General features: G+C 43.2%; 1 protein-coding gene across 1 annotated transcript in view; it reads right to left on the reverse strand.

The window, feature by feature from the left end:
* slc12a2 (solute carrier family 12 member 2) overlaps positions 1–25,892 on the reverse strand; it is a 41,627-nt gene extending 15,735 nt beyond the window's left edge. Inside the window, exons 1-15 of the mRNA XM_063888991.1 lie at positions 24,990–25,892; positions 11,217–11,336; positions 9,236–9,311; positions 7,898–7,993; positions 5,892–6,031; positions 5,374–5,484; positions 4,959–5,067; positions 4,744–4,868; positions 4,538–4,622; positions 3,968–4,128; positions 3,754–3,861; positions 3,410–3,533; positions 2,948–3,049; positions 760–915; positions 206–305 (exon numbers count right to left, since the gene is read on the reverse strand). Of these exons, the coding sequence (XP_063745061.1) occupies positions 206–305; positions 760–915; positions 2,948–3,049; positions 3,410–3,533; positions 3,754–3,861; positions 3,968–4,128; positions 4,538–4,622; positions 4,744–4,868; positions 4,959–5,067; positions 5,374–5,484; positions 5,892–6,031; positions 7,898–7,993; positions 9,236–9,311; positions 11,217–11,336; positions 24,990–25,535 (2,159 nt within the window). The 5' untranslated portion in view covers positions 25,536–25,892. The remainder of the gene's footprint in view (positions 1–205; positions 306–759; positions 916–2,947; positions 3,050–3,409; positions 3,534–3,753; positions 3,862–3,967; positions 4,129–4,537; positions 4,623–4,743; positions 4,869–4,958; positions 5,068–5,373; positions 5,485–5,891; positions 6,032–7,897; positions 7,994–9,235; positions 9,312–11,216; positions 11,337–24,989) is intronic.
* Between the last annotated feature and the right edge of the window lie 803 nt (positions 25,893–26,695).

Below are 26,695 nucleotides of genomic sequence, written 5' to 3' on the forward strand. Positions count from 1 at the left end.
ATGAACTGCAAGTTACTGTGAATAAAAGCTTCGGCCAAATGAAATGTAAAGTAAACAGATGTAATGCATCAGCCCTGAATCATGAGGCTATAGCCTAGCTTTAGCATGCTAACAGATGACTAGGATTTGCCGTTTATGGTGAAATAGTTATTCTCTTCTAAAGATACAGCCTAGCTAATGGTGGGTGCTTCGTTGTGTTCTGTACCTGAAGTTCTTGACGTGGTCCTCCACTCCGCTGAGGTGCAGAGTGTGTGTGAGGGCCTGGTGGTAGGTCAGCGCCTGGGTGGAGGAGCCCCAGTTCACATCTGGAGAGATGGACGCATGCAGGCAGAAACACACAGCGTGTTTACAGAGAGCGCTGACCCATGTGGCGTTTCGGGCAAGGGAAGGCCTCGTGTGTGTGTGTAGCTGCGTGTCAAACTGAGTGTGCACACAGGTGTGTGTTCAGAGCTGCTTTGTGTTTGCAGAGGTGCACGGATGTGTGTAGCAGCGGTATGTGTTCAGTCACACTTTGTTTACTAGTTTTCACTTTAAGATAGAAACAGGAAACATTTGTAGATATCTAGATATAGCTAACTGTTGCTAGGTAGAGCAGACCATTGCTAAGAAGGCTCTGATCTAAAATGGTTAGCCATATCAATCTGCAGAAAGAAGTCTGGTAAATGTCATATTAGCTGTGGTCAAAAACACACAATAGTTTTCTAGTTACTCCATGAGAAAACTGCATGGATTATTCGTTAAACAGGAAATGTAGCTGACCTGGCTTCTTGTAGCTGACGTAGATGAACAGGCCCAGCACGATGACGTTGGTGAGCAGAGCCGCCCACCAGTTGATGACGAACATCACCACGCAGCACAGGATGGCTCCGGCCAGAGACACCCACATGTTGTAGTATTTGAAGCTGGGACGCCACCCTGCAGCACCGAGGAACACAGGTCAGGAGGTTGCACCAAGGAGAGCTCGTCACGTACTGCTTCATAATGTTTGCAATATTAATAATAATGGCAAAGAGAGAAAATGCACTTCTTGTTAAGGTTGAGTAAAAGTCAAGGACTCCTTAACCAAATTAAGACCTGTCGTTTAAAATGAGCACACATTGTGGAGAGGAGATATTATCACATGGTCTTAGGAGAGGTCATGTTGCTGTTAAATGATGGATAAAGACTGAGGTTAACAAACGGGAGTTAGCAGCCTGAAGGTTACACCAGCTAGGAGACACCGTGTGTGTCCACTGGCTTCCACAGACACTAGACTAGTAGGATTTTTAGTGATGGGATACTGTGTGCAGTTACACAATGACAAGAGGCTAAATCAAAGCACAGGACATAAAGGGTACACCCTCTCTGCCCTGTGAGAGGGGAGAGAACAGCGAATTGGAGGAAGAGTTTGTGTTTGCAGAGGCAGTAATGAGTGTGTCACCGCTCGCCTCTAATTTAGCCGTGTACCATTTAAGTCCGTGTGATTTTAAGACCTGGCTGGAGGAGATAGAAGCAGATAGAGAATCTGTACCTGGAGTTCTGCTAGAGCTTTGGTATTGTGGGGGGAAAAAGCAAACAACTCAATATACAGAGAGATCCACTCCTGGGTATGCATTTCAGAAAGACATTCTCAGTGTCAGATCAAAGGAAATGTTTCCACCATGCGGGAGTCTGGGTTTCACCGTCAGTGTGAAACTTTTACACCTTTTGTTGCACCAGCTACATATATCACATGTCCAGACTCAGATCCATTACATTTATCACAGCTGAAAGATGGTGCATTCACAATGATAGAGCTGTCCCGGGTTTCTCAGATCTCATTAACGAGACAAAGGTTCAGTTTGACCTTTCGTCACATGAGCTATGGAAATTTAAATAATCCTTAAGCGGTTTCCAGAAGCCGGCTGACCTTATGTTTGGTTCTTTACTCTTTGCTGTTCAAAAGACACTCCTTCTGGAAACAAGTGTTCATGGTTAGAGTTGATCCATACAGGTTGAACTCCAGCCACAAAACAAGGAGAAATATCTGCAAAACCTGCATAGATTGTTGCCATGAAAGGGCAATTCTGTTCTGGAACTTTAAGTACATTCAGCACAGATGTTTTGCACACTGCACCTGTGAAAGGACAGCTGATCCGTTCAGGTATTTCTATGCAGCTGTGGAGGATGATACTATACAGCTCTTCATTGAAAATGCTTGCTGCTCCAATACAACTCTAAACCAAGACTCAGAGCATCAAATTAAATGAGTCATTTGTTGGCGGGAATAGTAAGTAGTATATTTCAAAGCAACAATATAGTGATGTAATGTTTGGAGCATGTGGGAATCATAAACAGCTGATCTCTGCACTGGGATTTCATGGCATTTTCAATATTAAATAACAATGAATCATCGCTATAATTATAGTAACAGAAGTAAGGACTAATTGGTAGTGGTTAACCTCTAATTCTGACAGAAATCTACTTTTTTTACAAACATTTTCATTAGTTTTTCTACTTTAACTTTGATTTGGACAAGTTTGATCACCCTTAAAGGTTACACTGGAGAGAACAGTGAGTAGTCTCATCTTTTAAACAAACAATCTTGGTATTCATTAACTAAACTTCATCCACCACCATAACTCTCTGGCTAATTGTAAACAAAACTCTCAGATTATGAACTGTATATTTTATAAGTGCTTTTTTTTGTTCTGACATTTCATTACCAGGGATAATTCCACATTTGGCCACGGGACAACGTTTTGAAATGTTCCTGTGCTGCAGTGCACTGCTAGCTTTCCCTGGCTGGAGCAGGATCTGGCTTATGATCTGTCATAGACTGGCTCTAAGCTCTAAAAGGCATTAGACATGTAATTCCTTTTGAAACCCATCATTTCCAATCATCGTTGAAGGCCTTATGACTGGTTATTAACCATCTCTAATGATCCCAACTCTGGACGAAGCACATTTCTCTTCTTTTTGATCTTACCTGGGGAGTTAGCCAGTGAAGCGTGGAACACGGAGAAGTTGATCAAGGCGTAGGAAGCCAAGAAGAAGTTGGAGATGATGGGGGCAATTACGTTCAGCTGAGCTGCAAGAAGAACACAAATTAAAATGAGTCAAAATCACATTTCCAGTCCTTTTTCTCATAGTTAGCAAGAGCAAAACAAAAAGGTACTAATTGGATTCAAGTCAATTCAAACCACCACTAATTATTCCCTTGTTTTTGGAATCTCTGAAGGTAATTGGCGTTAAAATATCCTCATTCAATCAATTAAATGTTATTTGTAGAGCCCAATAAGATCTTAATTGGCCCTTCGATCAGGAAACCATTTATTCTTCATACATCACAATTGACTCCTGCTACCCCTACATTTTAAAGTTGATATTAAGTCGTTTTTATCGGTAACTCCTAGAGTAATGACTTCCTGAGTAGTGTGTGCAGCCGTACCGATGAGGATGAAGGCCAGAGCGATGACGAAGGTCAGGATGTATCCTCGCAGGGGCTCGTTGTTCTTGCCGTAGCCTTTGGCGAACATGCCCAGGCCGGGGTAGATGTTGTCCTTACACAAAGCCTGTGGAAATACAACACAAACAGTTGCTTAAAAGCTACAACATGTACAGTTCAGCAGCTCTATAGGTAAATTGCTCTAAACAGTATTTCGCTTCACGATACGGTGTTTACATTTTACATTATATAGACTCCTGCATCTACTACAGCTTCCTGTGTATCTAAATGACAATAAAGCCTTTGAATCTCGAGGGTTGCGAGTGTAATTCATTAGCCGATCTTACCTGGAACACTTTGGGAGCGCTGACTAACGAGGCCAGAGCGGAGGACAGAGTGGCCGAGAAGATTCCAGCAGTGATGATCGGCGCGAAACCAGAAACTATGCTCATCACCTGAAAGGTAAATTAGACATTTTGAACCCGACAAACAGCAATCTAACGACCTCTCTCTCTCCAAAATGATCTTCAGACCTCGTCTCCCGACCGAGCGGCTTTATACCTGGAAGTTATTTTGGAGTCCGAACTTGCAGCTGCCAGCGTTGCTCCTACACGAAGAGAAATCATAGCCGAACTTGCAGGAAGCGTCCGTGCAGTTTGCCATGAACTGCGCACTGACCGTGTCGTTCACATTGCCACTGGCGTCTCTCACAATGCAGGAGCCTGGGGAGAATCGCAGCGAAACCTCTGTTAGAAACCGTCACTAATGTAAAAACAGTGTCCCGATTTTCACAGTTACACACTATATCACATATAACAACAACAACAACAATAATAATAATGCTGTATTTATATTGCACTTTTCCTCCAGCATATATAACCTTATAACAGGAAAGATCAAATAAAATAAGACACTAGACAATCAATTAATGCAATGATATAAAACCTTATGAAATAAAAGCAAACGTGTGGACAATGAAACGTAAAACGGATGATAGTAATAAACCCTTCATAATTATAATTAAGGGTACACACTAACAGACAAACCCCAAAGGAAATGTTAAACCAATAATAAAACCCTTAAGTAAACAATATAAAAGTAGGTAAATTATGAAGATATAAAGCACTGCACCTGTTGAGACAGCAACGCCCAGGTACACTATCCCTGTGATCAATATGGCCAGGAGGGTTCCTCTGGGGATGGCCAGCTGCGGGTCCTGCAACAGAAACACAACAAAGGCTATCGATATAAACAAACATGTAATCCAACCAATAAAGGGCTTTAAGTTTGCTCTGTTTGACAGCATGATCTCAGTCTCCAAACTACGGAAGACTTACAGCGAGGTCTCCTGAGATGTTGGCCCCGGCTAGAATGCCAGTGGCTGCCGGGAAGAAGATGGCGAACACGGAGAAGAAGGTCTCGCCTCGGAAGTCAGGACCCATGTTCTCCCACATGATGTCACCTGATAATGACGGACAGATTCAGAGCCTTCAGTGCCAACACAGGAAGTTAGATTAGCTCTGTTGATTTCATTTTACGAGTGTAGTCATACCGTCGTATCCAAAGTAGCCCACAGCTTCCTTGGACTTGATGGGGATGAATGTTCCGATGAAGTAGTTGATGATGGCCGCGATAAGGACAATGAGCAAGAATATCTGGGCCTTAAGGGAGGGAAAAATAAACCAAAACATGAGTCACAGCTGATCTAACGTGAATCAATCATGGTAAGTCTGGCTTCAGGGAACATTGTGAATCATTCGGATTTAAGGGATTCTGATGCGTCTGCTCTTACACCTAAACAGTGCTTTATTTTGATTTCAAATGGCTCAAAACCAGTCATTTAGTTGCTATAGTGAGGGCTTTTTATCAGTCCCAGGTTTTGGACATTTTAGAGCCAAATCAGGTTACCAGGACCAATCTTAAGCAATGTTTAAGATAGTGTACCAGGGATGGGGTTTTGTTCCTACCTTGGCCTCCCATTCCATGCCGGCCACAGAGATGCCCAGGAGAAGGATCACTGTGATGGTGCCGATGATGCGGACGTCGTTGACTTCATCCGTCATGAGAGCATCTACGCCCTGCGAGACAAAACATGGAGCTGATAAAGAGTATAACCTAATGCCTGAAGTTCTCAAACAGTGTGAATAAAACACAAGGCTTCATCAAATAAAGACTGTTTCAATGTTGGTCTTGTTGGTATAGGATTCCCTCTGTGTGTTACTGTACTGAGCTGCTGTGAAGGCAACGGGATCAGTGCCAGCAGCCCCCCCGCAGCCCTAAAGGATAATAATGGATGGCTGGATAGAAGGAGGGCCAATAAACAGTGATGTATCAGTTCACTTGGCTCAAAGGGTGTCGCATTGCCTCCCCTTCTCCCTGCAGCAAGCTGTCCGTCTGCAGGTCTTGGGAAAGGTCAGGTATACCCCCCCACAGAGAGTCAAAGTGGGAGCAAGACGAGAGTAACTGGGAGCACGTAGAGACTTACAGCAAGCAGCTCCACAACGGTTTCAGCAAAGCCCACCACATACATGGCTACAGCCACTGCGTTGGCGAAGGCAAAGATCAAACCGATGGAGCCTCCGAACTCCGGGCCCAGACTCCTGGAAATCAAGTAATACGCTCCGCCTGCACAGAAGGAAAATGACAGAAGTTAGTGCATGTCCTGGGAAGACTTTGAATTAAACTTATAGCACAGATATCTTGTTATTTTATTGGATCGTTGTAAACTGTATTGTGTATCATACAGTAGGATGACACATGACGTGTTTTCAATTGATCCAATGAGAACAGAGGACATGCCGTCAGGCCAGCATCTTTTTTCTGAGCTTCCTGACTTTAATGGTAATCAGATGCTTGTTTTTCCCCATGTTTTTCAGATGGAAACTACCAAAAGAAATACCAACAAGATAATTTGCAATAGATGATTGACCGGCAGACCCTAAACGTTGCTCCAGCTGGGCGTTGTACTTTTGTCTCCGTAAGTGGAGCATCCTTCCCACAAAAATGAGACTAGATTTTTAGATTAGATTTACTTGAATTATCCCAAATTGGATGTTTTTGGGTCACAGCAGCATGTAAACAAGGCATAATGTGAACATTATCAAGAGTAGAACATAAACAAACGTATCTAATACATATTGACAGAAGAAACGCTGGGAAGAGGCGCTCCACAGAGCCCTGCCAGCACCTTTCTGCCAGAAAAAGGCGTTATTTGGACCCTAATTTGGCAGACTTTTAACAGTAAAAGTGACTCACTTTTACAAAATGTTAACACTGCTAAAGCAACTTCCAATAATCTCTGCTTTGACATTTGTTTCATTTCTTATCTGACTGAAAGTGGATTCAGTTGAAAGTAACTTTCAGCACGGCGCCGTGTTGGCCAATCAAATACATGCACGCTGAAATTCCTGGTAGATTAGTCTGCATGGCAACAAGGGTAATTCTGCTATCAGCCGTCATCTTTAAGAGGGAGGATAAACCGATTGAAGCACACTCAATAAATGCTCGTAAACACACTAATTGAGCCCCTGTGATTCATAGCGTTTATTTCCAAATAATTCCAACACAGGGTCCAAACACATCCTGCTTCCTGCCACATTAAATGGTCGAAATGTGCCCGGCCGTCATGGAGATTAATCTGTTGATAAGTGAGCCCAGTAGCTGGAATGATTTAGGACCTAAAATGAGAGCATGTGACAAGGATGAAAGCTTCAGATGGAGCCAATCAGTGCGCAGCGAGTCAACAAGGAGCTGTGTGCTTAGTGGATCACCTTTAACACTTCCCCAGGGTTAACACTGCCACCGTTAGCAAATGAATGGCTCACAAAGGTCTGTCATTAACCAGCCAATCATATCATTAGGCACCGAAGTCAACGAGGCAGAGATGCCAATCAAGGTGGGGGGGGGGGGTTAAAGAATATACACTCCTTTCTGTCTCAGAGCCAAGTAAATGTGAGCTGATTCAGTGAGAGCCACCACTTCAACATCAAGGGGAGCAGTAAGGACACTCATTGATTAATCCTCTTCTCATCTGACTCACAGAAGGCAGAAAGGTACTGGCACTGGAACTGGGGAACGCCTGCTACCAGCGCTTCAACACAAACAACACCCTCCCAGCAGTCTTTTATATTATTTCAATGACAGTGATACCATAGAAACACTATCATTTTCCACTATGGGCAACACCCGGTGTCCTTCTGGCCGAGCTGCTCCAACAAACAGGCTTTGCAGTGTTTGTTATGATAGTTTCCATCGGACACACACAGCTTTTCATGCAGTTTCTGCAGTGACGTCATCGGCGGAGCGCTCTGAAAAAGGACACTGGGGTGCACCTAATCTGGAGGCCCAATCTATGATGGCATCCACTCATTGGAAACAATTTCAAAAACACGCTGGTGTTTTAAAAAAGGCTCCATGTCGACACGGGCCAGAATGCTACAATGTGGCCGCTTCATTCTGTGTTCCGCTTCTACCGACGAACGCAGCGTTTACCTCCTCGTACGAATCCGTTTGTGGCGATGGCGGAGGTGGAGAGCCCAGTGATGGTGGTCACTACAGTAGCCATGCCGACGATCAAACAGGAGAGAGCTGCAGAGAGAGAGAGAGAGAGAGGGGATACACTTCATCATGACTGGAAGGAATGTGCTACGCGGTTAACAGTTCTGTGGTCCGGCCCACTCTGTGAAAAGTAGCACAGCCTCAGAGGCGAGCGGCACTGAAGTCCTGCCACATGTGTCGCTCTGTGGCGATATTTCACATCAAAGCGGAGAGTTATCAACAGGGCGGGGGGGGGGGGGGACTGTGTGAAGTGAGGAGAGAAGTGACACAGTGTTGATGTAGTAAAGCTTCGGTGCCACACTGAGCTGATTTCTGCACAGTGATGCTTTACCTCTCAGTGCAGCCTGAGGCCTCTCGCAGTATTTTATTTTACAGTCTGTTCTTGTGCTGTTGCATACTTCACCTTTACTGATAGTCATGTGCACTATACTGACATTTTACAGAGTCGGTCGCACACTTCCAGTTTTAAATGTATTAACTAACTTCATTCTTTATTATTTTATTGCATGTGTGGAGAATGTGTCCTGTGTTTGGGATAAGTGGGAAAAAATGGGGTACATATTAGTATCATGCTCCTTCTTGATTGTGTTACCCTGTGAAAATTCAATACATATATTAGACTGGGAGGTTTAACCAGTGTACCTGTTGCATGGTAACAGCCAACAAATTAGCACAATAACACGTGCCTACAATAAAAGATTATTGAATGTTGACTGAAGCTAGTAACCTCTCAAAGATGAAGCTGTTATCTACAGAACCTTCCATAATTACTTAACATATTAATGGAAAAAGTAGAAATGAGAGTTAAACATTGATAATACATCATCTAATAAAACATGTGGCGTATGGTGGTTAGTAGCCTTGATATGCTACCTGTTGACCCGTATACAGTACTTATCCTTACTTTAAATGCTATTCCTGAATCTTATTTGCACATTGGATGTATTTGTTCTCTTTGTATGAAGTGTATTACATGTTGTTCTGTTCGAGGAGACCTTCAGATTAGCATTGAACACTGTAGCTGTTGTGGATTAGACAATAAATCCTCTGAATCTTTTCAATTTCCCATTGAGCCTCACAACTGTAAGCTCGACTCTTTGTATGTATTGTTCTAAAACAATGTGTTCCTCTGCTGTGCATAGAGCAACACTGCTGAAGAGGAACAAGGAGTTACACCATCTGCTTTTTCTCCCGTTCACCCACAGGAAGCTGGTGTGCACGCAATACGTCCAAAAACACAAACAGAAAGTCAGAGGGGTAATCACTGCTTACCGATTCCAGCCTGACCCACGATCCATGACATGCGGATGAAGAGCATCACACCCCAAATGTTCAACATGCAGCGCACCTGCAGAGAGGAGGGAGGGTTAGTGGGGGGGGCAGCTTTAGTTCAACCAAACAGAGTTTCACATTTGCTGCTGATGCAAACTGCAACATTGATTTTAGACATAGCATGGTTGCAGCATACATTGGTGAGAAATACATCAAAGCTGCATGAGGCTTTTCTGAAAGCAGCATCTACGTTGTGATGATAATGCTAGCAGACTGGATCTGCACAAAGGATATTTCTATAACGTTTAAATGTACTTTAAAAACGACAATGTGAGGAAATGCAAAAGTCAAATTCGTATCAGAATTAAGTTGAGAAAGTTGTATTAAAACACAAATGATAATACTCATTTAAAACTAACATTTGAAATGCATCCTAACTTAATTGTAATTTTATCTACTTTTATTTAATTTTTTGTCAGAACCAAAAATAAATGACTAAAAAAATGGAAACTAAATCAATTCTGAACTAAATTCCAGCAGGGTCTGTGTCCACATCACTGGTTAGTGATTGCTTGTGCTGCTTACTTATTGTTTTACATGTTTATAGTGATTGCAATAAGTAGATTAGCATGTTTATTTCTTGTAGCCCTGATGAAAGACCCCTCCCACAGCAGGGGCCACTTTTAAGTAAATATTCTAAATGTCTTCACAAATTCCATTACAAAACTAAAAGGTTTATGGATAAGTTCAAGGTTTGTTTTAGAGAGGAAGTAAAGGACTTTTATGTCAAAATAGGAGCGGGATGATAGTATCCAGATGCCCTGCTGACTGTACTTTGTGTATAAACTATACTTTCATACTTCAATTAGACATGAAGCACATCGCTCTGTTGTTTGGAGAGCTTCCTTCCTCAGAGGTTCACCAGCAGCCAAACTCCGTCTGAGGAGCCGGGAGAAAGTCACACTGGTGCTCCACAATCCTGAACACCGTGTCATCTACTCTTAACAGCTCCAATTATACAGCGGCACACTTCGCACCTGAGATCCACTTCACTGAGTCAACACACGGCAGATCTTTAGAAGAATCTGAGACATTTGTGGCCGCATTGGTAGAATAGACCTACAGTGAAACTATTCCGTCAGTGGGCACGCTGCAGATATACAGTCACATTTATGTTGGGTTTTCTTACTGGTATTACGGTATTTCACACTGGCTTGGTTATAGAGTATATTCAGATTTCTTTTTAATCAAGCTAATGTCACCTTGTAATACATTAGCAAGTTTATAAGCAAAGTAATACAGGATATCTGTCATTAAGTCTAAATACGTGACCAAATATTTAATTATAGTCTCCTATAAACTAAACTAAGTTTGCATGTCCTTTGTTTAATATCACCCGGAGTTAGCAATTTAGCACTTGAGGCTAAAGAGATTTCGATGGGTTGTTCTTCATCATAAAATAAGCCAGTTAATACCCCACCTGTCAATGTGAGAAGCTTTTATGAAATGAAACTACTAAACAGCAAAAACTAGCCTCCTTTAGCTTAGCGCTGGTGGTATAAAGTCACCTTGTTGTAGTTCCTATGTAGCTTTAGCTACTTCGAGTGATTGCATTTAAGCTTCAGAAAGGATGAAGGGGTGTACATATGTGGAGATCATCCTGCTGAACAAAACCTGTCATTATCATAAATGTGTTTTGGCAAAAGATCTTATTTCTGCAATATTCCAAAACGTCTTTCTAGTCAAGGGAACCCTTGCAATGCTAACTTATGGGTTAGCCTACCAAAGTATAAGCGCTGCTTTAAAGCTTCTGGCTCCTAACAACGGTCAATCTAATAGTAGAATTATGGTGACACATACTCCCTCGCTTTACATTGTATCTGACAGAGCTTCTGGATGATTCAACTTATTTTGAAACACAACAAAGGAGATGAAGTGACGACTACAGGAGAAATGATTGTGTTTCAAAAATGAGACTCACCAGCACTCCCTTGACCCAGCCGAACTTAACCACTCCTTTGGACTCGGCCGCTTCTTTAGACGCGGCCTCCTCAGCCGGGCTGAGCTCATCTCCGTTAGCAAACCCATCCTCAAACGGCTCCTGAAAAGCACAAAAGATAAGACATCGTGTTTGTATGTGAAGAATCAGAGTCGATTTAAATGTGGGGAGTTTGGTGCATCTTGGGTGCCGCTGTGGTGGGGTAAGATAGATAGATAGAATCGGAGGATGAAACCCTCTTTATTAGTCACATACATGCACACAGCAGAGCACACACAGTGAAATTAGTCCTCTGCATTTAACCCATCCTAGTACTAGGAGCAGTGGGCAGCTATCGTGCAGCGCCCGGGGAGCAATGGGGAGGGGGGGGGATTGGAGGTGTCCGGTGCCTTGCTCAAGGGCACCACAGCAGGGCCTAGGAGGTGAACTGGGACCTCTCCAAGTAGCAGTCCACTTTCCATTTTTCAAGTCTGTTCGGGGACTTGAACCGGCGACCCTACGATTCCCAGTCCAAGCCCCTACTGACTGAGCCACTGCTGGGTAAGGACGCAATCCCCATAGTGCAGTTTGATTGGCTAAGAAAAAAGTCAAATCAAGCAAAACATCCTTATTTTTTTCAGTCTTAATTTATCCTAAACAGATCAATCATTTTACAATCATATAGAATAAAAAATACATCTCATTAAACGTCATTCATCATGACACCACTTCAGATACAGCTGAGTATTTCCATGGTTTAAATGTGACCGTGTAACATAATGAAGAACGTTTCCCTCAAAGACAACTTCAAGGATCTGACGTTATTGTATTTCCTTGTAATAGCTCCACTTCTTTTAATTAAAACCATAATAAGACTATGTGAAATGACATTGAGAGGACAAAATAATCATGTAATGTCAACTTGATAAGCCCGCTGGCTGATGGGTCTGTCCTTGTGTTACTACAACAGGAAGTCTCCCTCCCGTGCACAGACAATGCCGTGACGTTGGTGGCCTCCCTGCCAGGAATCTTCTGGTATACAGCATACTGTTTCTACTCCATTTATAGCCCTTATGGTGATGAACACAGGACGTCTTCAAACTAATCCTCCAGGCACTGACTCAGAGGCTTTTCAAAGCATTTCCTCCTCCCACCGGCCACAAAGATTGTACATTAAAGAGTGTCAGACAAAAATAAGCTTCCCAGCAGGACTTCAGAGCAGCTCTGGCATCCTTAACAATAGCTGATCTAAAAAGAGTCATTTTGAAAGGCATAATGTTATAGCGCAGTTAATTACCCCGGGGGCTTCAATGTGTTTCTTGCGCCACAATAGAAGAGAGGGTTGTAAAGAAGTACAATTCCAGAGGCTCGCTGCGTGGAAAGATACAAATATGTGATCTCGTTGGGTAATTATTTCATGACATATGTTTGGACAGATACGAGACAATGTGGGTCCCTTTGCAACCATTCAAGATGCAGTCACCAAACTTGTGTATAGTTAAGATGAAAGGCTGACCTTGAAATTGGGGGTGGAAAGAGGTTTAGGGCTTCTCTTTCTTAAAATGAACTGCATCTAATCTCACGAAACACAAAACCAATTTGTGGACGAACACCTTTCAGCACTGAGACTCTGTTACAAATATAAATAGGTGTTATAAATTATCCAAGAGTGCCAGGCCTTCAGAGCGGAGCTGTGGGCGAGTGGAGCACGATCACTCAGCATCTTTTCACCTGAGCCATCTGTCAACTACGGCAGCTACAAGGAGAGCCAAAATCTCTCTGCACGTTAGCTTTGGCTTCAGTGTCATATCATCCTCTCAAGGTCAAACATGGCTTAGGGACATCCTGCTCGCAAAAACAAAAATATTGTACTAGAATGAGGCATAACTAAGCATTAGGCAAACACTTTCATAAAACAGCAGAAAATAAAGTCTTAAAATGAAGAATCTTTGGCACTAGAAGCTCGAGTGCTTTTGGGTTGAATATTGAACTTCAATACTTTTGACGCCACAATGAAGCAGCTTTTAGTCATCATGAACACACACCATGGCATACACTGGGAAATCAATGCACAGTGTGTATCTGCTGTGCTAATCTTCTTATACATGTGGTACCTGCATTGTCCCCATCCCTGGACTAATGGGAGACGGAAACACAATAGGAGGATGTACCATGTCGCCTAGCCCCGATGTTCACTCCTGACTACCTCGACACAAAAGCTTTATTCTGTTGGCATCGGACACAGACATCAGTAAGGGAAACATTAAACTCTTGGCAGGAGCCGTGTTGGGATCGGTCCAAAGCAAAGCCAGTCCACACGACACACGGGATCAAGCGGAACAGCCAATACGCCATAAGAGCCTTACAAAAGAGGGGGGGCAGCCCTAGGAGTACTTTGGAGTTATGCTGGGAGACGCGATACATTGTGCATTGTACAACTTATTTAACTATGTTTGTTCAGTGTGATCAGAAAGCTAGTTTTGGTATTGAATGACAGACAACAACAATCCCTAATACAGCAGAAAACAACAAAAGAAATGGCCTTCTTTCAACGAAGCTAAAATAACAGGAAATTAAGTTAAAAATAAAATGATCCACATTCTCTCTCGATTGATAGTGCAACAAATCAAAGAGACGCCGGTCAATGCAGCTACAGTTGAATAATAAATGGGTTTGCCATGAACTTAATGATGACTCAATCATCCTAATAAAAAGATCTTCAGGCCTTCAACACAAACCTATCAAAAACACATGTGGAAAGGGTGGAGCTCCAAGGTTGTTGCTGAAAACATACCATCTACCAATGGATTTAGGATTAGCTAAGAAAAATAGCATGTCCGTAAAACCTGCCATGAGACCAGTAGGCAAACTGAATGATTAAGTGGGAACCAGCTGTCCAAACACTGGCATTTCAGTCAGGAACGACTGCCTCAAAGAACGAGGTAAAAAGGTAATGGATCTGACCGGACCCCTGTTTTTTTTACATGGCTTTAACAAAGAAGTACCGAGGTTCAACACCAAGTCCTGAACTATAACCAGGATTAGTTTGACACGTGTTTAATGAAAGATACTGAAATGGTTTTTTGAACGGTCTGTAAAAGAAAACTGAGCGGTCACGTAGCATAAGGACGGTTTAACAATTCAAAGATAATCACATCTGCTTCTGGGACAGATTATAGAGCAGCTGTTCAGAGGGACACATTCTTAGCTCTGAGTGATGTCAGGTGATGTTGCTGATGTCGTTACGCAACACTGAATCCAGCGCCGTGCCCTGGTGGGGCATTAGGGACACCAGGGAGCATCTGTTGGTTGATTTGCAGAAAGAAAACTCCGGCCTGCCTCAGCTCCTTTTGAAAGAACACTTGATCACATTGATGAGGCATGTTTTCTCAAAGATAGCTTTATGCTCAGGAATGTGGAAAGACTGGCTTCCTCTGCAGCAGGTTCGAGATCAGTAAACATTCCAATCAAAAGGTGTTTGACAAACGTTGGTCATCGGGATAACTTGTGTGGAGCTGGAACGTTGTAAAGAGATAAAGATGCTGGAGCCGTTTGGTTCTTTATTACAAAGCAGAATATAGCCATCAGCATTAAATACAAAACTGAGATTTCCCAGGTGTATCTTTGTATTGGCAATCCCTAACAAATGGTGTGCATCATGTCGTTGGATGCCAACAGCGAAGGGTTTTTTATTAAAAAGTCAGAAACGCTTCAGGGTGTTGCAGCTACCATTTTTTTATATGAGCAAACTCTGCTAATAAAACCCTCTAACATCACTTTGTTTTACAAATCAATACTACATAATAAGAATCAGAACCCTCCAGGATCTCTGATCTATATGTGTTTTATCTATACAGTTTGATTGTTTTCCTCTCAAAGCAAGTGAGAAGGCAGCAAAGCAGAGGAATCCAATAAAAAGAAGCAGCTTTTGATGACACGGACACAGAAACCTGTCTCTGCTGCAGTGACATGTTTAAGGTGGAAAAAGCCCTGACGTTGGTAGAAACCTGCTTTGGATTAACTTTTTGTTGAGAGGTGCTGCCCAAACCTTCCTGCCACCGCAGGTCTTAAGGACAATTTCTACAGCACACAAAAAACATCTTGGCAAACAGGTGGAAGCCACAAAATCACCAGAGAACACTGAAACACTTTCAGGATCAGAACGCCGAAGGAAAAGGAAGGAAAACCACACCGGAGCACAATGTGTTCTTTAGTTAATTTGCATGCTGAATGGTAGGAACAGGTTGAAGCCAGCGGCTTTTAAAAGACTCACATTCTTCTGCCTTGCAGGTATCAAACAGACTTTGTGACTTCCACTCAGGAACAGTGTGTGAGCAGCACACAGGATGAGTTAGTGAACATTATCTACATGGCTGAAGCCACACAAAGGCTGGCTTTGCACCCCAATGACAAAGCATGGGGGGCTTAGCACGGCAGAGCACACTGTACAACGACTCGCAAGGGCATCGTGACAAAAAATAAATCTAATGATGCGATCAGATCTCACAAACTTTAACGCAAGACAAAGTAAAGTGAGATTCAAGAAAACTATCAAGACTACAATTCCTGTGTGATTAGACAACAGAATATGCAGGACGTACCGAGCATTTCCTGGAATCACTGGCACGTTCTGCTGACTACACACTAATGAATTATAATAAACTACAAGCACTGACGCAAGGCACCTAATCAAAAAACAAATAAGGCTCCCGTTGTTTCGGCGAGGCTGGAGAACACTCAACATCATGGAAAAACAGGCATCACTACAGGCACTTAGTTTTACTGAAGCCAGGATTATGTTGGCTCGTGTAACAGTGGAACCGCTCTGAACGAGAAGCCAAACGCTGAAGGTTACTCACCCAACAGCACCATTTAAAACAAGGAGCTGGGAGAATATTTTGCCCTTGACAAAATATTATAACTGCTCGTTTATCAGCGGATCAATTTCAGGAAGCACCAGAGACATGAGACACAACATATAGTCTGTAGAGCTTATTATTCCAGTCAGATATCTCTGTTACACATTTTCCAGCAGTTTTACATGGAGTATTTCTGGGATTGGGACTGTCAACATCAAACAAGAGTCCTCCATGGCTTGTTAGACTTTCAGTTGGGTTAATAGTAACTCAGCAGCTCTGTCTGTTGGTACACTGTGTCCGATATACTGTATTAGTTTACAGTGCAGTGGTCAGCATCCTTCGAGCCGGGCTGATGGATTCTCATATACCTATTGGCCCCCGCCCTCCCTGCATGGCTCCATCAGTGACAGAGAGGACCGATCAGATGTCCACGCTCGGAGACATCTCTCCATTGTTTGGAAAAACCTCCCACCACTCAGTTCATTATTCTTTTACCGCGCTGAAACTCTCCCAGAGTTAGATTCCCTGCTGCCCACTGAGGCCTGTTGATGGAACCGGCCCGACACTGCAGAGATTTTTGTTTTGGAATTGTGTCGAATTACTATTGGACTCTGGCATGAGTGTGAAAGAGGTGATGATTGAGGCACTGGCACACAGTGAGGAGCTTTGTTGCTCAGCAAGGTTAGGGAATGGAGAGGCGCTGATGTGAACATACTGAGGAGTTATGGTTTGTGATGGAATAGAGTAAATGTTAGCCATTGGACGACAGACTTATTATCGCTTTCAAAAGACGCTTTAATGGCATGACCAAATCAAAGCACAGTTCTGCCAAATGTGATAATGCAATATTTATTGACCTTTTTTTAGCAGATGGAGGCTAATGAAATAAAAGTGTTACTGAGAGCTGTGTTCTCTGAAAATAATGGTGATGACGGTAATAGAAATTGCTGGCTCTGCTGTCACCATCAAAACGCTTCTCTGCGGTAAATTACAACAGGGAGAAAAGCATGTGTCTGAATGGCTTCCAATGTGAGCAGAGGTTTAATGAAATGAAACTTTTTCAATCTAAGTAAAAGGCGTAACAAAAAACGTTTACATTTAACAGAACTTATCTTTATCACTAGTCACACAGAAATTGAGAGTAAAGTTCACTTGGATTTATACAGTTTCCATACCTTAACCCGTATAATATGTAACAGAAATTAAACTCTGAACATTAAATTGCCAGCTTTCCCAATGAAAGCGCTCTAGTGTTTCCCAGTGGACCGAGTCCCTGAGGGACACCTCACACGTGAGAGTCGAGGCAGTTCAGAGGCAGCGCTCACGTGCTGTTCGTGGTGTGGCCCCGGCATCCGGCACATTCCAGAGCCACATTTTCTCCCATGTCCTGTAAACTCCCAACTGTCCGTCACATGTGCGTTGTAGAAGCCTTTGTTTACAGGAGCGGGCCACCAAGAACGACTTAATTAAAGCGATTGAATGGAAGTGGAGCGGATTGCGGGCACATCCTGCCATACGGCTCGCATGTGTACACACAAGCCAATGTGGCAGCTTGTAAATATATATATAAAAAGGATGTCAGAGAAGTTTTCCATGATGCTGGTAACACGCTCACAGGAAGTTGATTTTAGCTACTTCTATAAGCAAAGGGTGAGGCGACTGCTGTTACATCAATCTGACCTCCAAACATGTTTGACTTTATCGCCCTCTGAACAAAGAACACATGCAGACATGCGGTGCAGACACAGCGCTCATTGTCTCAGTGTCCTCGGGTCAAGGTGAATAATTAAGAGTTGGGAACCTTGACTTTCTTTGTAGCCCGTAACTGAGGGGAACAAGAGAAAGCACTCATTTCCTGTTCAAATGGAAAGCTAACTCCAACAAAGGAAAGAATGCTCCTATAAATGTATACAGCCTTTTACTGTAGGTGGGATATACGGACAGCTTGGAGACAGGATTTAAATCAGAAATTGATTTAGAAAAGTCTTAAAAGTTGAGCAAGCATTTACTACTTTCAGTATGACTCCTAGGAAGCATTTTGAGACAATTGATAATACATCTATTAGTCAAGAAAATCCATTCCTGATGCATTTTTATGCCCACTTTTCTACATTTGCTGCAGTAGGTTGTGCAGACCGCTCTCGATTTTATTGTCCTTGGCAATTTTAAGCTTTTTTTAAACAGTCATATCCATTCAAAGCAGTCGTAGAAAGTTTGTTATGCCACTCCACGGGGATGGGGGGGTAGTATCATGTGAGAAAAGGATGTCAACATTCATCGCTCATGCTGTGACTGAGGCCCTGAGTGAAAATGGTACATGTGCGTTGTGAAGTGTTCAGAGTGTGAGTGTTTGGAGCGGTCAGTCGATCTGCAGTGCCGCACTGAGTGCTAACAGACTGCAGGCAATGGGAAATGTCATTATGAAGGTCGTCACTGTTGTGTTCCTAGAGGGGGACGAAATTCCAGAGAAAGTCCCTGAGTGTGTAAGTGTGGATATTTCCATGTTGGAAAATATTATTGTAACCAACTTTTTCCTGCTGATTTCAAAGTGCCTCAACAGTTGGTGGACATTTCTGAAAATAAAACCTTTACCATGAAGCACTCTTATAAGGAGCGACATTACGTAGGCTAAACATGTTCCAGTCGGGACAGTAAGCTCTCAAGTTCACTGTCCCAGCATGCCTTTCTGCTAGCCTCAGGCCATTTTTGTTCATCGCTGGCATGTCTGCTTCAGTCAATACAAGAACAGTGTTTGCAAATTGGAGTACATGTGACAGCAGCTGATCTGAACTGTTTAATACGACTGGATATCTGTGACCTCCACCACAACACTGCTGGGGCGACACGAGAGGATCCGGCTAACACCAAATTGTGCTCTGCATTTCTTCAAAACTCGTGTTCTTAATGAGTTTGTGTTATACGTTATTTAAAGTGAAATGATTTGCTTTAAGAGTCATAGGGTATAATTCAGGAGTATTGTCTTTGTAAAGAAGTACCTCGATCTGCTAATATGTTAGTAGAGCCTTGAGGTGGTTGTGTACTCTCACCGTGGGCGGGGCGCAGGAAGTGGAGTCATTTTCCTAGCTGATGTGCTAATCTGATTAATCTGAACAAGTCTTAAACTAGCTTTTTGAAGTAACAGAAGTCTGACACATCTGCTTATGTTATCAGCGGTGTGGGATGTTTACATCGAGGTGGCATGGTTTTGCGCGATAGTTAAAAAATACATGAGAATGTTTTTGGTCCTCTCTGCGTTCTCTTGAGACCCCGAGTCCTAAACTCCAGCACTTACTTCCAATGAGTGGACAGTGAACAAGAAGTGCCTGTACTTCACCTTGTTCTAAGGTAAGGGGGGAAACAAACTCATGTATTCCCCAGTAACTGCTGGGCGTGCACACTGGCACAAATGGTCTCAGGAGGGGGGTGGAGTTGTTTTGCTTTTTCTGACATCAGGCTCCATGTGACGCAATTGGATTTAGGGATAAGAAGGAAGCCAGGTCCTCTGCAAACAAAAAGCACACACTCTTACCCACACAGAGGTTTACGAGCTGTGTGTGTGGGAGTGTGTGTTACAACAGCTGTAAGGCCATCAGCCATGGCTGATGCTGAGACAAAAGGACTCCCTCTCCTGTCAAAGGCCACACCAGAAGCCTGGGGCGTCCTTTGCTTCCTGTTTCTGTGTACAATCTGTGCAGCAAACAAAGAAAGGGGGGGACAGGGGAGAAACGGGGGGATGTAGGTTTGTCCAGAAAAAAAGGTGCACACACTAACAGCAGCTCCATTGTGCAGCCTCACAACATCTCCCGTTAGGAGCAGCAAACCCCACAGCTGTACCTCAGTGTTTCAGAGCAGCTGCCAGCTTGTTTTTATCATCTATCTTCATTTAAAACTCATGGGCATATAGGAGTAAGCCTAAACTCCAAATGCATGAGAAATCACCTGATTTAACCTGTTTTCGTGTCACAGCATGTTGTTCAGTTTCTCAAGTAAGTATTTTTTCAAATGGGTTGTCAGTAAGTTTGAGTACACCACAGCCGCACATCAGATATCTCTGCGGGTATAGCTTGTTCACAGAGTTACCTAGCTGCAACAAATGTGAACTGAAAGTGTGTGTGTGTGTGTGTGTGTGTGTGTGTGTGTGTGTGTGTGTGTGTGTGTGTGTGTGTGTGTGTGTGTGTGTGTGTGTGTGTGTGTGTGTGTGTGTGTGTGTGTGTGTGAAAAGGATTTGCTCATCTCATTAAAAAAAGTTGACAAAACACTGTCAGAAAAAACTACAGTGCAACTGTTCGTCTTTCTCTGTTAAACTTCACTCCCACTTTCATTTACTGGTGGAAACATTTCTACCACTGCACAGTATATACAGTCATCTCACCCAACATTTAAAAGGACTGTAAAGCAGAGAAAATACCAAAACAAGTTCCGATAATAGCCTGCCTGTTCTGTATATCTCCCTGCAGTTAACAGACAATGGTGTGTCTATAGACAACAGCCTTAATCCAAAACCAAGTGGCTCATTTAGATCGCCACTGATCTGTTATCTGGCAATCTGCTGATCTCCCTGACACACCAAACACAGACAGAACTAGTTGTGGTGGAGCCATTTAAACACACCACAAAAACTACAGACAACTAGATCCAAATTGATTGACTGCTGTACAGTATTGGCTTGGCTTTATTAACGAGATTCAATCATTCAGTCATGATTTTAATTGCTCTGTCCAAAAATGCTGTGGTTTTCTTCTGACGCGTCTGTGTGTTTAAATGAGATGGCACTTTAAATATAGGGGAACATTTAAACTGAGCTGATTCAAACATCATCTTACATTTCAAAAGGTAAAGGGCCTGCTGAAACAATGCCTCTTCTCACACAATAGAGCTGATACAGTGGAATGACACTAAGGGAGGGGGGTATGTTTAAGCACAGCGTGTTCATGCTTGGCTGGTCTGGACTGAATAAATCTGCCCTGGCATCAACTTCTGACTTGTCAATAAAGACCTCCAGCACTCTGCCCTGCTGTGGCTGCTGCTGCAGGACACACCGAGACATGGAGACCTTCCTGCTTGGACTGTCCCTTTGCAAATAAAGCCCACTTTCTCCTTGTGGAGCTCACCATCTGTGCCCCGATCAGGTTACATGAAAACCCTGAAGTGTTCAGCGGTCATTTGGGAAATGCAGTGAGATCAGTCTCTAAAAACTGCCCTCAGAACGCAGAATGACTCATTGATTGCTGTAAAAAGTCCATGAGCAACGGTCAATTGGTACAGTGGAATTTCCATTCCACATTTCGATCTGGGCGTGCAGGACAATGAGGGAAAAACCTTTCAATGGTAGATAGGATGCAGTGGAGACACCAGGGTCACCATGACCTTCAAACAACCACAAACCTCCTGATTTCATAGTCCCAGAGCTATTTCCCAGATATTGAGCCAAACAGGGCTTGCAATATGAATGTGAGCCAACCGCAGCAGCTAATTAAATCCTGCCGTCTATCAGTTGATCCTCCATATCTGCAGCTGCAGTAATTGTGTGGTGATGAAACAGGCCCAACTACTGATACTGTACTACATGCTTGCCATGAAGACCCAATATACTCTGACTGAGGAACACAATAGGAGCCCTATTTCACAACCTTCAGAAAACATGACTAGCTTTTCATCACAAGCTACTTGATTGCAGGGTATGTGCTCATCAGTTGCTTCATAGATAATGAAAAAGCAGTCTCCCTTCCTTTGCCTTTCACCATATAGCTGATCATCAGTGTTGGAAAGTAACCAAGTACTTTTACTCAAGTACTGTCATTTTATACTACTTTATACTCCTACTCTACTACATTTTGATGCAGTACTTTTACATGAAATTGAGTATTTTTACAGTGTGGTAATAGTACTTTTTCCAACTCTGCTGACCAGAGGTAGGGATCATAGGTAAAAGTATGCCTCCATGTTGTGAAGCACACTTAGCAACCTCTTGTCAATGCAGAAACCAGACGTTAACCCTAAGTCCTAACCGTACCAAAGACCAAGCAATACGGGCCGCCATTCTGCATCCTTAAATGTTAGAAATGGCTTCATCATGCACATGAAAACCACTTTCAGTAAATCAAAAGCTAGTTAGGAGGCTGAGGGAGTCCTTCACCTTGACATCTCAAAATCATAACTGTTCCAGGAGGCCGTTATCTGGACAAATTGACAGAGCATAAACCCAGAGATCACTTTCCCTTCCTGATTACTGAACACCTTACAAGAGGCCTTGTATAGGAACAACACACACACTATAGCTGGCTGGATTTCCTAACACTCAATGCAGCAACAACATGCATAATCCATGGGGTGTTGTATCATTTCCTGTGTATTGATAGGCTCAATAGTCAAAACCATTTCCAGTTCCAGAGCCTATGTGCTGTGTTCTAACTTCTAACCTTTTCCTCTCCATGTTAGTCATTACATTAGTGTCATATCCCATCCAGTAATGCTAACATGGCAATCCACATGATGGCCTTCCCATGAACAGCCTGATATTTCACCTCTCTAATTTGATAAACTGAAGACAAGGTCAGCGGGGTGCAAGTAATGCATACTCTGCTCGTGATTTATGAACAATAATCCAAGGTTCTTACACTTGCTTGGACCGTGTGGATGTTAGGCTAGTCATCGCTTTTGTAAATCACCTCAACATCATGGCCAACACTTGCTTCTGGACAGAAAACAGCACCCATGACATGTTTATAAAAAGCAATGTCTATCCTTTTTATTACTTCCTTTGTTATGTTGAATCTAAAAAGGAGGTACAAAGGGTCAAACACCAGATTAGATTCATTTGTAACATTTTCAAGAAGCGAGAAGCACTTGATATGCAACTAATGGAGCTCCATTTCCATTTTTATGAGCACTTTGAGGTCTACGTGATTCAGTTCATGTAAAAGTGTTACAATCATCTAGTGGTGGCATGACGATTTTCCAAAAGGAAATGAATTACCCAACAGCAGCACACTACAAAATGTTATTCTGTACCTCAACAACATAGAGGATAAAGAGGAACCAAAAAAAGGGCAACGACTCCTCCATCGCTGTGAAATACACACGCAACAATGACTGTCTGACTTGGCATGTTTTTAAGTTTTAAAAGTACTAGTGGCACTATGATAGCTGGGTTTCTCTACCAAACAATACTTTAAATATAATACATGCAGAGCTTAAAAGATGCTTTTCCACAATCAATCATTTTTCTTGTCATTTTACACAATTCTGAGTTGTGGCTATGGAAGAAATCCCTTTAAAATTAAGTCCAGTCTATAATTGGCTAAATGTTCCAGAACCGTGTGAAATTAGAATAGGAAAACAAGATTAGCAGTTTGACCCAACATACTGTAACACCATTTTGAGTTGGCCTAGGTTGGATAGTCAAGAACATGCCTATCGTTTTTAACCATTTCTGCTTGACCTTGATATAAAATGTCAGAAAAAGCTCAAGGGAAGATTGGAAGGAGAATTCATAAAAACTAAGGGGGAAAAAGTTGTTGTGTGTGAAACTCAATGCTCAAAAGGTATAATTAAACAGTGACAAGAGTATGTTATAAATGGTGCATCTCTTCAGCATTATCGCCTTTCCTTTCTGACAGGATAATCCGGTGAACTCTGCTCAAGAAGATATTCTCCAACTGTGCTGCATCAAAGAACTGTATTCTTAATGAACAAAAGGCTCTTGGGAATGGGAAGTTTAAATCAAAGTTTGCCACATCTTACATACTGCATTAATTCATGAATGTCTTCTATTCATAGCGCCTGTGTTTACAGCTCAGGCTTTGGAATAGCTCTATTGAGTAAGCAGCTACACGATGTTTTAGCTAGGCTGCTGCTACCAACAGATACTTTGAAGTTTATGAACAAGTAACCTTGACTATAACCGGTGACTCACGCTCAGACAAACATGACCTTTTTTTCATTGTACTAATGTAGAATTGATACTCGCATTATGAAGAGATATGATTCATTGGAGCACATTATTTTATCCACATTATCCAAACACTGGACCAGTTGACACATAAGAAAACAACAGGAGCTTTTGTGATACAGGCCTTACCCAGATTTACAGACTATGGTAAAATGATTTGTTATTCTGACAACCGTATGTGGAAGAAGAGTCAAATAACCATACACTATTCGTTTGGTGTTGGCCTAGTTGTCCTAGTCATGCTCCAACATGACACTCCAAACTTTGTGGCAAGAGTTTAAAGAGACCTTTTCCTGTTTTAACAAGACAATGCATACATATTGTCGCCTGCACAGAGCCCTGTGAGCCAGGCCTATCAGGATTGGATCTCAATAATCCACTTGTGAATTAAACAGAACATTCCAAGAGAGAATAGAAAGATCAACAAACCCTGAAGTTTTCATAACACACTACAGAGATCAGATAGAAAAATTGCTATGGACGACGAGGAGAGATATTCACAAGATAATCTCCTGACTCAAACTGCTCTGTGGCTTTTATAAGGTCATTATTCACAAAGTAAACAACAAGGACAGAGCTAGACCGTACAGACATAAGGTAACACCACCAAAGATCCTGTCATTTTCATTCACACCTTCTGTCTTAACACTTTGGATCTGTGAACACAACAGAAAACAAAGCAGTCTTGTCTGTGACCCAAAAGGAGCCAAAGAAAAGCACATGATGTTGTTGTCTGCACGTGTCAATATCTAGGCACAACACATGGCCTGGGTGGTCATGACGTGTAGTAGTCTACTTCTAGCTGAATTGAGGATGTGAGCATTATGAATTTCTGTAGTAATCTGGCAGTCAGGGTGTGCATTCCTTTCCATAACGTTGCCTTATTAACAATACAACCCGTTTAATGGTATTTACTGTGAGCGCCGCCATGCCTAAGGTTTTTCACAGACATATGGGGGGGCTTACCTTGTCCAGCTCATCGTGCAGCTCCGACAGGGTGGGTCTGATCAGCTTCTCCCCCAGCGGCGCTGCTGTCTGCCGGTAAAAATCGATGTTGGGCACCGCATCGATGGTATTGTGCCCAAAAGTCCTCAGGTAGTAGGTGTTGGTGTGGGTGTCATAGTGATAGTGATGCTGGCCCCCTGTGGATGAATGCAAACTGGTCTCACTCATCACCGTGTCCCCGTTCTGCAGCCCGTCAGCCGGCTCTGGAGAGGCCGGGCTTCCCGCCGCACTCGGATCCGCGAAGTTCACCACCTTAAACCGGCCTTTTGCTTCCTCTCCGCCCGGGTCAGCACCAGAACCCTCTGTGGCCTTATCGCCGGATGGGACAGCAGTGGAGGCGTCGGAGCTCGGAGACTTATCCTCGGAGGCTCCAGCCGCCTCGGTCACAATGTCCACCTGGAAGCGGCTCTGGCTGGGCGTCGGACCCGGCGGCCTCGCCCCCCCCGCGTCCGGTGCTAGAAAATCATTTTCTGCCGAGGCAGGGGGTGTTGGGGATGGAGCTGACATGGCACACACAACGGGAAAACCGCGTGGGATAAAAACACGCTATGGCCCACAAACTAAGTGGATGAAGTGCTGAAGGGACGCCCAACTGACAAACAGTCAACTGTTCCTCTCCCAAGCGGATGAGCACGCGCAAAGCAACGAGCGCTAGTAGCTCGTTAGCTGCCTCTGAACATGAGGGTACAGCCGGGAAACTTTTGGCCACTCTCCTCCTCCGTCTTCCGCGGCTGAAAATCCCCCAAAACCCTCGATACTTTAACTCGCACGGCTTCTGGACTAAATTCCGTCTCCCTCTTGTTGTTAAGAGCAGGATGCTGTTGTCGACCTTGCAGCAGCTCCTCCTTAGTCTCCCGGAGCTGCCTTTGCTGCTATTATACACACTGCAGTCGGCATCATTAAAGGGTGGGCTCCGACTAAAGGAGATATCGCGAGATGTCATCGATAGCGACTGTTTTTGTTATTGGGGAGTGAAATGTCGCGAGAACTCATCACATAGCCTAAACAGTAGGCGTGACGTTATGGAGGGAAGAGATGTAGACGAGAAAGGGGAGGGGGTGAAACTGCACCAACAGGCAGACAGGCTACATCGTGTCTGTCTGTCTGTCTGTCTGTCTGTCTGTCTGTCTGTCTGTCTGTCTGTCTGTCTGTCTGTCTGTCTGTCTGTCTGTTTGGAATCTTCCTGTATGCTTCACGCGGGGAGGCTTGGTGTCTGCTGCCATACTGTGGAGTTTAAGAGTTAATAACATTCCTTAAAACGATAACTTAGTTCATTGTAGACAAGAAACCAAGGGAGATCAGTTTCCCACACATGTGCCCATAGCCCCATATGTTGAGCACACTTATGTCTCAGAATTGAACACATGGTCACACAGCATTCGAAGTAACCTAACCTCTGTACAGGAAAAAGACAGCTGTTGGTTCATGGTGCAATACTGTTACTACTACTGCTCATTAGAACTAGAACAAGCCCAGCTGGGACCAGGAAAAACAACCCACAGACTCCTGTCTAATGGCTACTACTGCAAACCACTGAGTTAACAGTTTCTTTACAGTGCATCCTTCCACTATGAAGAAGCAATGAACAAAACTAAATGTAAACAACCATTTTTAACCAAAGTGGTACAGGACTTAGAAGATAAACACCACAGTAGATTTGTGTAGAA

This window comes from Eleginops maclovinus, chromosome 8, assembly GCF_036324505.1.
Source record: "Eleginops maclovinus isolate JMC-PN-2008 ecotype Puerto Natales chromosome 8, JC_Emac_rtc_rv5, whole genome shotgun sequence".
NCBI lineage: Eukaryota > Metazoa > Chordata > Actinopteri > Perciformes > Eleginopidae > Eleginops > Eleginops maclovinus.